Here is an 11,248-nt window from a genome sequence, read left to right as displayed (position 1 = left end):
TTCCTATTTGTTAGCTATTATTTCTAGAAATTTGAGTCCCAAAGTTAAACATGTGGAAATCTGTTTAAAGCAATTGTTTAAATAACAAAGACCTACAGTACAGCACAGGGAACTATATTCAATGTATTGTAATAACCTATAATGGAAAAGAATCTGATAAAGAACATATGATATATCTTAAGTTGCCCAAAAAGTGCATTTGGACTTTTCTGTAAGATGTTACAGAGAAATCTGGATGAATTATTTATTTGTTTGTTTGTTTTTGGTTGTGCGGGTCTTTGTTTCTGCATGCAGGCTTTTCTCTGGTTGCTGAGAGCAGGAGCTACTCTCTGGTTGCAGTGCTTGGGCTTCTCATTGGGGTGGCTTCTTCTGTTGTGGAGCACAGGCTCTAGGCTGTGTGGGCTTCAGTGGTGGGCTCGGTAGTTGTGGTTCCTGGGCTCTAGAGCACAGGCTCCATAGCTGTGGTGCACGGGCTTAGTCGCTCTGTGACATGTGGAATCTTTCCGGGCCAGGGATTGGACCTGTGTCTCCTGCAGGTGGATTTTTATCACTGAGTCACTGGGGAAGCCACCAAACAAACTTTCTGGCCAACCCAATGTATGCGTAACTGAACCACTTTGCCGTACACTTGAAACTGACACAACATTGTAAATCGACAATACTCTGTTTTTTAAAGCAATTGTTGTAAAGATGGTGGTTTAAAGACATCTTGATCCCCCCAAAGTTTGTTTGGGAATAAATAGCCCATTGCTCCATTATTGTTAGGACAGTGTTAACTGAAAAACATGTCTATATTTTGCCTGTACTTTAGCCACTTCCTCTGTCTCACTGGAGGAAAGTCCGCAATGGCCTCTGCAAAGAAGGTAGCTGAGAAGCGGCATAACCCCGTGGAAAGCATCTGTAGAAAACTGCGAGCCATCCAAAAGAGAGAAGACATTTCTGATCCCATCCGACAGATTATCAAATACCAGTCTAGCAGTTTTGACAGCCCACAGACTAACCCCAAGAAGGATTTTGAAGAGGTACTGAAGAAAATGATGGCTGCTCACGTCCCTCTGCTCGACACGCTCTTCTTGAGTCCTGAGAAAGATGGCACCTTCACTTCACAGTCTCAGATAGTGTCTCCAAGAACCCCATCCATTTCTCATCTCAGCTCTCCTGAGAATGCAAAATACTCACTTATCCTCGCAGGTTCTGAAAATATCTCAAGGCCAAGATCACAGAGCTCCCAGAATTACACATCTTTGACACCGCAGATTATGAAAAGGGAGCTCTTTGCTAACAAGGATTTGACTAACTATTGTAGTGAAAATGATTTTAGTACCTTAGCACTTGATTTTGATTCCACCTCTGATCAGAGCTCTACTCCTCAGGATTCCATGGTGAAAAAATTATCTCCGAATGAAGAGGGTAAATATTTATCTTTTAATGTTTGTTCTTCCAATAAAGCAAGGAGCATATGACTCTGAGAGTGCCTGATCTAAAATGAAGTATGAAACTTGATGGAAGCATCCATCTTTCCCTTAAAATTTTCTTTCTCTCAACAAAAATCTTATATCTGCAACATCAGTATTTTCTATGCTTTCAAATATAAACCTGATAGCAATTCTAGATTATATTTTCAATCATAATCATGGATATTTTTCTACTGACCTGAAAACAAACTTTCTCCTGGGCAAATTAGAATGTCATGATAGAAATACGTAGATACATGGGAGTTAAAATTCATATACTTCCAACATGCCTTGCTGAAAAATAACATTTTAATATTTTTCCCTCTTTGTATGTGAGAGAAACATGTAAGAAAGTGTAGCGGCAATAAGGTACACCAGGAAACAATGCAAATTCTGTAGGCCAAGTTCAATGAAATTTTGGAATTCTATTTAGGGAATTGCTTACAGAATCCCATGTATGATAGACCCTAAAAAGCAATGTAAAATGATACATTTTCTGTATAGCTAGTGTTTACTTTCCCTCTGTTTTCTTTAAAATATTCTTATTTGTGTTAACACTATTTGCTTTTTCACAGAGTGCTTTTTTTTTTTTAAAACAGGTAAAGATAGCTTTATTTCCCCCAATTGCATTATATTAACTGAAACCTATCCATTCTGGCACATGAGTTTCTTCAAACATATATTCTTCATAGGACTAAACTGTCTTAATCCGTTGAGCACCTCATTATTATACCACTTCCTTCACAGTGCCAGAAGTTGTAAGCAATATAACTAAAGTAATATCCAGAAGTAACAACTTTTTTACTACAAATATTTGCATACATTTCCTTGTATAAATGTTCACTTGTCATCAAAAATGCAAAATTAATTTTATCTATTTCACTGTTCCAGTCATGTCAATCATTATTAACCTGTCATAGAATTGCACAGTGGCAATACCTTAGAGATGAAGGTACCAGAGCTGGCAAGAATAGGGATAACACACTGTAGCCCGTTCAACTTTCTCTATCGACTCTGCCAATGAAAAGTACCTACCCGCATAACAGAAATGAATCTCAATTTCGCCTTCTCTCTCGCCTCACAGAGTGCTTTTACTATCACAGGACAATAAAGCTCAGTTTCTTCTTCATCTTCTCTCCTTTTATTCCACCTTTGTAAAACTTGAAAGGAAACATGAATAATTAAAGATGCTTCAAGACCACTTTTTTCTTGATCTATTCATGTTAAGTAACCAGTATTGTGGGCTGCTCTTTATTTTAATATTTGAAACATAACCATATACGTAAAAATATATGTTAGTCACTCAGTCAAATCTGACTCTTTGTTAAAATTAAAATAGTAACTAAGCATGTTAGCACATAAAAGCATCTGGATTTGCAAACTTTTTCTTCTGATAGGGTGGAAACAAGGAACTGATGATGGCAAGGAAGATGTAACCTCTAGCAACACCAGGACCTATGAAGAAGAGTTGCTTAGGAGTATTTTTAATATATGTGACTCCAAACGCAGAGGTTAGTTGAAAGTTTTCTGCTCAGATTTTCACTGATACTCATCCACTCGTGCTTTCTGTTGTGAGAGAAAGGGAAATGGTTTCTGTGTATCTGTGTATCTGTGTCCGTACATATGGCAGGTGCAACCTAATTTGGGAGGGGCGATGGCTATTTAGAGTCTTGAATGATTTTACTGAGTTTATCATCAATTTTACCAGCTGCAGTCATTGACTGGAACTATTTACATCTCATAGGTGTTGCCTCACAAGAAATACATACTTCATATAAATAAAACCGCTGTACAAATTTAGCTCCAATTTTTGTCAATTTTAGATTTTCACTTCTGTTTTTCTTAGAGACATGCTTTTCTTAAAATTTCCGCAAGTAATGTTTAGCATGTCAATGGTTCATGATCACTGTAACAAAATTAATAATATGGAGAAAAGAAAGGAAAAAAGAACTCATCTGTTATCCTGTTTCCCTGAGTAACCACTGTTAATGACTCATAGTATAACCTGCCCCCACAAATTGCTTGGTCCATATGGTTTCCTTTCATTTGGATTAAAACTTTTTTATTATAGAAACTTTCAAACATATACAGAAGTGGAGAGGATATTATGACCGTTATGTATATGTCATAAATCATGATGTCTCATTTTTCCTCCACTCCACTCTGGATTGTTCCTGTTGTTGTTCGGTTTCTAAGTTGTGTCTGACTCTTTCTGACCCCATGGACTGTAGCCCGCCAGGCTCTTCTGTCCTCCGCTATCTCCCACTAAGTCTGGATTGCTGCTAAGTCGCTTCAGTCATGTCCGACTCTGTGCGACCCCATAGACGGCAGCCCACTAGGCTCCTCCATCCCTGGGATTCTCCAGGCAAGATCACTGGAGTGGGTTGCCATTTCCTTCTCCAATGCATCAAAGTGAAAAGTGAAAGTGAAGTCACTCAGTCGTGTCCGACTCCTAGCGACCCCATGGACTGCAGCCCACCAGGCTCCTCCATCCATGGGATTTTCTAGGCAAGAGTACTGGAGTGGGGGTGCCATCGCCTTCTCCGAAGTCTGGATTAGTTTGAGGCAAGTCTAAGACATATTATTTCCTCTGTAAACATTTCAGTACATTCAAAAGATAAAGACTGATTTTAGATACAGCTATACAAAGTCTTTTAAAATTTTTTATTTTTAACATATTATTGGGGTATAATTGTTTTCGATATTGTGTTCATTTCTGCTGTACAGCAAAGTGAGTCAGCTATATGTGTACACAGATACCCTCCCTGTGGAGTCTCCCTCCCACCCCCACATCCCACCTCTTTAGGTCACTGCTGAGCACTGAGCTGAGCTCCCGTGCTGTACAAAACTTCCCACTAGCTGTCTATTTTACACATGTACAATGTCATTTTTATGACCAAAAATGTAACGTAATTTTTAAATATCAAATACCTTACCAACATTCAAGTTTTCTCATTTGTACGAGAAATTTATGTTTTCTTAAACAGTTTATTTGTTTAAATCAGTATCCAAGAAAGGGTTGTTCATTGTTATTGGTTATCTGGCTTATCCCTCTGTTCCTTTTTCATTCTTTTTGTATTTTAAGTTATTTGTTAATGAAACTGGCCCTTTTATCGCCTCATTTTCTCCAATCTGAATTTTAGTGGTTGTGGGGCCATAGCAATACAACCTGTTTTTTGTCCCCTACATTTAGAGGCTTGATCAGGTAAATGTTTTATATCTGTTTTTGGGCAAGACTCTGTATAGATAGTGTATTTTGTATTTTTTTTTTTTTTTGCTACGTCAAGTGGCAGGCATGTGGGATCTTAGTCCCTTGACCACGGATCAAACCCTCACCCCTGCATTAGAAGCATGGAGTTTTAACCACTGGACTGCCAGAGGAGTCACAGTATATGTAATTTTATCAAAAGACAAAACTATTTGAGAGTGAAGGCCTAGATTTATTCTTTCATTAGATGATGTGAAGGTTAGTAGTTTATCATTCCTTCTTACTTTATCAACTGGAATATCTATAAAGAGAAACTCTATGCTGCTTATCAGTTTTATAAGGCTGTGGCTGAGTCTTGTTTCCCAAAGGAAAGGCCAGATAAAAGTTTGATGGTGTTTCTAATTGAAAATAAACTCCAGATACTGTGTCTCTTTACCCTGAAGTACACCAGTATGTATTTCCTACAAAGAAGAACATTTGCTTGCATAGCTGCAGAACAATTATCCAAATTAGGATATTTAACATTGATATGATACTGTTATCTAATTTAAATGTCTGTATTCAAATTTTGTCTATTTCCCCAACAATATTCTTTATAGCTTTTTTGTTTCCTGGTCCAGGATCAAATTCAGAATCACACACTGTGTTTAGTTTTCACATCTCTTCAATCTCCTTTTATCTGGAGTAAGTCCTCAGATTCCTTGCCTTTTATGACTTTGAAAGTTTTGAAGACTATATGCCAGCTACTTTGTAGAATGTCTGATATTTCCTCTTGTTTATTCAGGCCGTACATTTTCGCAGGCACACTACAGAAATGATGTTATGCTCTTCTCAGTACAATATACCAGGATTTTTAACTTTGATCCCTTGATTAGTGTGGTGTCTGCCAAATCTCCATCTTGTAAAGTTACTATTCTCCTTTGTAATGTCTGTACAAAATGAATCCGTTGATCTAAGAAAGCAATGGAAAATTTTAAGCCAAAGTGAGGACTATAATCCAGGAACAGCCTTTCAGAAAACTCGGAGAACCATTCTACCTGTTAAAAGTCGGAGCACATGTTTGAGACAGAAGGCTGTACATTAAATGGTGTACATATTATTAACGGTTTACACAATCTGGATCTAAGCATATAAGGTGAGTAGTGAGTCATGGGTCATCCTAGCTCCTTATAAGAAGGAAGGTTATCTTTTTAGGGGTTGTCTTGTTGATGCTAGGATAATGTTGCTCTTTATGGTTGAGCAGGTATTTCTGCCGATGGGGATGTTTGGTTGATGCAAAATGCAGATACACAATGCATAGTAGAGGGGAGAGGGGAGGACAAAGAGCAGAGAAAATATTTAGTGCTTAAGTTTTCCTTGACTAGCCTTAACAGTTTCATCTGTGGCTTAAGTAGGGAATGACCTGCTTTAGGTGGCAGAATTCGTTTCTTGCTCTTATAGGACTGAAGACTTCAGAGTCTTGCTACTGTCAGCGAGACAGTTTCTTGCTAGTTGCACCTCTGAATATAGGAAGCCCCTAATATGGCAGATTTTCTTCTTCAAAGCCAGCAAGGGAGTGACTCCAGCAAGATAAAAGTTTGAAAGTATTAGTAACTAAGTTGTGCCAACTCTTTGGAGACTCCATGGACTATAACCCACCATGCTGCTCTGTCCATGGGATTCTCCATCCAAGAATACTGGAGTGGGTTGCCAGTTAATTCTCCAGGGGATCTTCCTGACCCAGAGATTGAACCCAGGTCTCCTGCATTGGTAGGCAGATTCTTTACTGCTGAGTCACCAGGGAAGCCCTAGCAAGATAGGCACTGTGATCTCATGTAAGTTAATCACACAACCATATACATGTATATCCTGTCCCCTTTGCCATATTCTACTGGTTAGAAGCAAGTCCCAGATCATGCCCACACTCGAGGGGAGGAGACTACACTAAGGTGAAAGCATTAGGAAGCAAGGATCATAAAGGGGAAGCCTGGAGTCTGTCCACCTCATTGCCACAGTATGGTTGCAAAAAATGGTTTAAGACCTTTTTTTTGGTCATTATTTTCTCCTTAAGTTATATGCAATATATTCCCTAAGTGTAAGTGGGAATGTTTCCACCTTGCTTTATAATCTGCTTTTTCTTACTTAATAATTTTGAGTACTTGTCTATGTCAATAATATATATTTTCTCTGTACTCTAGGGGGATGTAACATAATATATTTAAACAATATGTCTCAATTGGGTATTTTTTCTCTATTATGAAAAGCACAAAAATAACCATGATAAACCATAATGAACATTCTTATAGCAAAACATTTACCTGCACTCTTAATTATATCGGTAGGATGAATGGGACTTATTTATTCCTGGTAAGCCTCTCTGCATGGACAGGATTTAAGGAATTGTTTCCTGGAAGAAAATAAGGAAACTCCATTAAAGGAAGATGGGAGATGTATTAGAAACAGAACCAACAGGGTGTGTGTGTGTGTAAAATATATAAAGAGATATATTATAAGGAATTGGGGCTTCCCTGATGGCTCAGTGGTAAAGATCCATCTGCAATGCAGGAGACACAGGAGATGCAGGTTCAATCATTGGGAAGATCCCCTAGAGAAGGAAATGGCAAACCCACTCCAGTATTCTTTCCTGGAAAGTTCCATGGACAGAGGAACGTGGTGGGCTACAGTCCATGGGGTCGCAGAGTCAGACACGACTGAGCGTGCAGGCCCACACGCACAATTATAAGGAACTGGCTCATGTGATTATGGAGGCAGGCATGTTCGAAGATCTGCAGGGTGAGTGAGCAAGATGAAGATGGAGTCCCAGAGAGCTTATGATGGTTTCCTTCCAGTCAGTGTCCAAAGGCCTGAGAAGCAGGAGGCAACCTGTCCAAAGGTCAACATCTGGAAACTGAAGAAGAGCTGATGTTTCTGTTCGAGTCCAAAGTTAGGAAAAAAGATAAGTCTTGGTTCCAAGGCAGTCATGCAGGAAGAATTGTCTCTCATTTGGGGAAGGGTCTGTCTTTTTGTTCTATTCAGGCCCACTTGCATTAGGGGACAGCAGCCTGTGTTAGTCTACCAATTTAAATCTTAATCTCTTTCAAAAACACCCTCACAGAAACAACCAGAATCATGTCTGACCACATAACTGGGCACTCTGTCGCCCAGTTGAGTTGACACGTTAAAGAAACGTCTCAGGAGATCTTTCTGGTTTTGAGGTATAAGATCAGATTTTAGAGCTTTAGTGGAGGAAAATGAGATATAGGGTATTCTTTTTGACTTTCCAACTCTCCAATTATGCAAACAGGAGTAAAAATTATCCTTCTAAATAACTATTAAAATTTTATTTCCATTTCTTTGTGTCACAACCTAATGACATTTTCCATTAAATTAATGCATTCTTTAAAGTCATTCAGTTTCCTTTACAGCTCTCTTTTCCTAATGATGTACTAAGCTTATTCTTTTATTTTTTTATTAAAAAAATTTTTTTTTCAAATATTAGTGTCTCTTCTTACCTCCTGGGGTAAGAATCTTCACCCTATCAAACTTCACCCTATCAAACTTCTACTTCCTTTTCCTTCCCTCTTTAAACTGCTAGTCCAAGGCAGGCCCTAGTTAAGAGTAGAAAAGATGTCTTATGCTTGAGGAAGACTGGTGTGTTAATTACTAACAGTCTGTATGACTTTAATTTCTGAATGTGATAGTAGGGCTGATTATATCCAAGAATGACTTTTCCACTCCTCCCTCTCCACCCCGAAGAGTCAAACTACTTACTTGAGGCTGAAAATTTCACCTAGGGCCAAGGAAATCCTTCCTTCACGAATGCTTTTTTAAAATATTTATTTATTTTAAAATATTTATTTACTTGGCTGTGTCAGGTCTTAGTTGAGACAGGCAGGATCTTCCCTGTGGCTCATGGGCTTCTTCAGTTGAGGTGCCAGGGCTCAGTAGTTGCTGTAGCTCGAGGGCTTAGTTGCTCCACAGCGCGTGGGATCTTAATTCTCTGACCAGGAATTGAACCCAAGTCCTCTGCATTGGAAAGTGGATTCTTAACATTGGATCGCAAGGGAAGTCCCCACTAACTGTTTTTTAAGGAAAGAATGGGAGAGAAAAATAAAGCGGCATTTTTGACCACTTCCCACAAGTGATTATTGATTACATCTGTGTGTGTGTGTGCGCGTGTGTGCGTGCACACGCTCACTCAGTTGCTTAGTCATGCCTGACTCTTTGTGACCCCCATGGACTGTAGCCCATCAGGCTCCTCTGTCCATGGGATTTCCCAGGTAAGAATACTAGAGAAGGTTGCCATTTCCTCCTCCAGGGGACCTTCCCAACCAAGGGACTGAATCCTCGTCTCTTGTGTCTTGCATTGCCAAGCGGATTCTTTTATTGCACCATCTGAGAAGCCTATTGATTACATAAATCTTTCCTATTTGAATCTCACAACTCTGTGTAGTAGGCATCATTTCACAGATGAGGACACTGAGGCTCAAAGAGACTGAGTGATTTCCCCAGAGCCACACAGCTGATACAGTCCAGAGCCGAGATTTGACCCTAGTCGGTTAGACTCCAACCTTAAGGCCAGTGCTCTACTTTATGACATCAACTCAGCAGGATTGCGAGGGTGATAAGGCACATTTCCAGGACTCAATGGACTTGAACGAGTTAAGCACCTCACTTAAAAAAAATCTTTTGCCACCTTTAAAAACTAACTTGACTTTGTTCTTCCTAAGGTTTAGTCAGAGTCACCAAAATAATAGATTATCTGAGACAGACAACTAGTCAAGGTTCTGAAGATGATGACCTCGAGGAGCTATGGATCATGCTTGATCCTGAAAAGAGAGATGTACATGTGAACCTGGAAACCTTCCAGGCCACTGTGAAGGAATGGATGATGGCTCACTGCAGAAACAAATGGTAATCATAGTCCCAGCAGGATGCGTTTTCAGGTTCTGATTTAATAATTGATTACAATGAATGTTAATCACTGTTTTTTGCACTGATAGGAAATACTATCTGATAGTATCTTACTATTAATCCAAGAAATGAAAATAAAGAGAACATATTTGGTGCATCAGTTTAACAAAGGTTTAGAGGAATGACCCTATCCCATGTTGTCAGGGAGGGTGGAGAAATAGACCTTCTCCTTGTTTATAATACTGCAAGTTGGCACAGCTTTTCAATGGCAGTTTAGGAATGTATGGCTTCCCAGGTGGCTCAGTGGTAAAGAATCTACCGACAATGCAAGAGACGCAATTTGACCCCTAGGTGGGGAAGATATCCTTGAGGAAGAAAATGGCAACCCACTCCAGTATTCTTAACTGAAAACCTTCATGGACAAGAGGAGGCTGGCGGGCTGCAGTCCATGGGGTTGCAGAGAGATAGACACGACTGAGAGACTGAGCACAGCACGAGCATCAGAGCCTTAGAAATATGCAATGTGGTCAAATTATGTAACTTCAGGAAAGACAACCAATTGTATACTCTAATGTATATGCAGAATGTTGTTTATGATTATGACAAATGTAAGCAAACCAAATATTTAATAGTAGGTGGTTGGACAAATGATAATACTTCCATACTAATTAGTCACTCAAAATTATAATTAAATAAATATTTGACAGGAGAAATATTCATATGTATTAATTTAAAATAATTGGCCATAGATCTGTGTATGTAGTATACTCCCCTATTTGTTGAGAAATAAAAATATGCACAGGAGAAAGTGGGAAGGAATATATTCCAAAATGATTTTCTTTGCATGAAGACCTTAGCTTCTTTGTCTTATTTTCTTATGAATTTTCTACTTTTCCTAAAATATTTAGGCTTGATTGTATAATACAGATATCAATAATCCATGGGTAAAGTGGAGTGAGGGCAAAAGAGAAAATTTATTTTTATGACAAATATAAAGGAAAAGAAAAAGAACATGGGAGATATAAAAGAACAGAGACTCAGAAATGGTGATGGGTGCGGATCTATTAATAGGAATATGAGAGTGAGGACTGAGCTATTCTGCTCAGTCATCTTCTGAAAACATCTCATGTTGAAACACAATAGGATGTAAGTACTAGTCTAGAGGCTTTGGTAGCTGCTCCGAAGAGATTATCTAAGGGTTTGTCAATTGCTAAGATTAGGCAGCAAAACTGAAATCATAATACAAAGACTCTCGGAAAACAAATGGTTGAAGTGTTAATATGTTTATTTGGGGTGTCCTGGGCAGAGGCCTGTGTATAGGGTTCTCCAAATTTTAGGAATGATATGCTCCAAACTACAATTAGTTCAAGTTCAACTTAGTTTTTCATGAGAAAGAAAAAAGAGCACCTTCAGTGTGCACCAAATTATTAGCTGTTCATGCCTTTCCCTTCCTAATTCTCTAAGGCCCAACGTCTTGCTCCCTCTACAAGTGTCCACTTAGTCCTCCAAATCATGCCAGCTTCCTAATCCATTGAGGCTCCCATTGCCTAATTATAGCTATGTGCATCATCACCTACTTACTTATGCATTCATATTCTTTTCTTCATGTTAGATTAAAGTTTATAGGAGGTAGAGACAACATGTTTCTTTTCTATGACTCTGTTTAAGAACAGTGTTGGGCTCCAAATTGTGG

General features: G+C 38.9%; 1 protein-coding gene across 1 annotated transcript; it reads left to right on the top strand.

Annotated features, from left to right (window-relative positions):
• The first annotated feature begins 845 nt into the window (after window positions 1–845).
• Window positions 846–9,559, top strand: LOC133248755 (inositol 1,4,5-triphosphate receptor associated 2-like). Its single transcript, XM_061419071.1, has 3 exons — window positions 846–1,410; window positions 2,852–2,965; window positions 9,372–9,559. Exons 1-3 carry the CDS (start codon window positions 846–848, stop codon window positions 9,557–9,559), a joined length of 867 nt encoding a protein of 288 aa, XP_061275055.1.
• The last annotated feature ends 1,689 nt before the right edge of the window (window positions 9,560–11,248 follow it).

This window comes from Bos javanicus, chromosome 5 (assembly GCF_032452875.1).
Source record: "Bos javanicus breed banteng chromosome 5, ARS-OSU_banteng_1.0, whole genome shotgun sequence".
Classification (NCBI taxonomy): Eukaryota; Metazoa; Chordata; class Mammalia; order Artiodactyla; family Bovidae; genus Bos; species Bos javanicus.
Note: the sequence above shows the minus strand (reverse complement) of the source record. Positions and strands in the feature narration are given on the sequence as shown.

Coding starts and splice junctions, on each gene's coding strand:
- LOC133248755 (XM_061419071.1), top strand. CDS start 846: ATGGCCTCTGCAAAGAAGGTAGCTGAGAAGCGGCATAACCCCGTGGAA. Junction 1,411..2,851: donor ATTATCTCCGAATGAAGAGG/GTAAATATTTAT, acceptor TTCTTCTGATAG/GGTGGAAACAAGGAACTGAT. Junction 2,966..9,371: donor ATGTGACTCCAAACGCAGAG/GTTAGTTGAAAG, acceptor GTTCTTCCTAAG/GTTTAGTCAGAGTCACCAAA.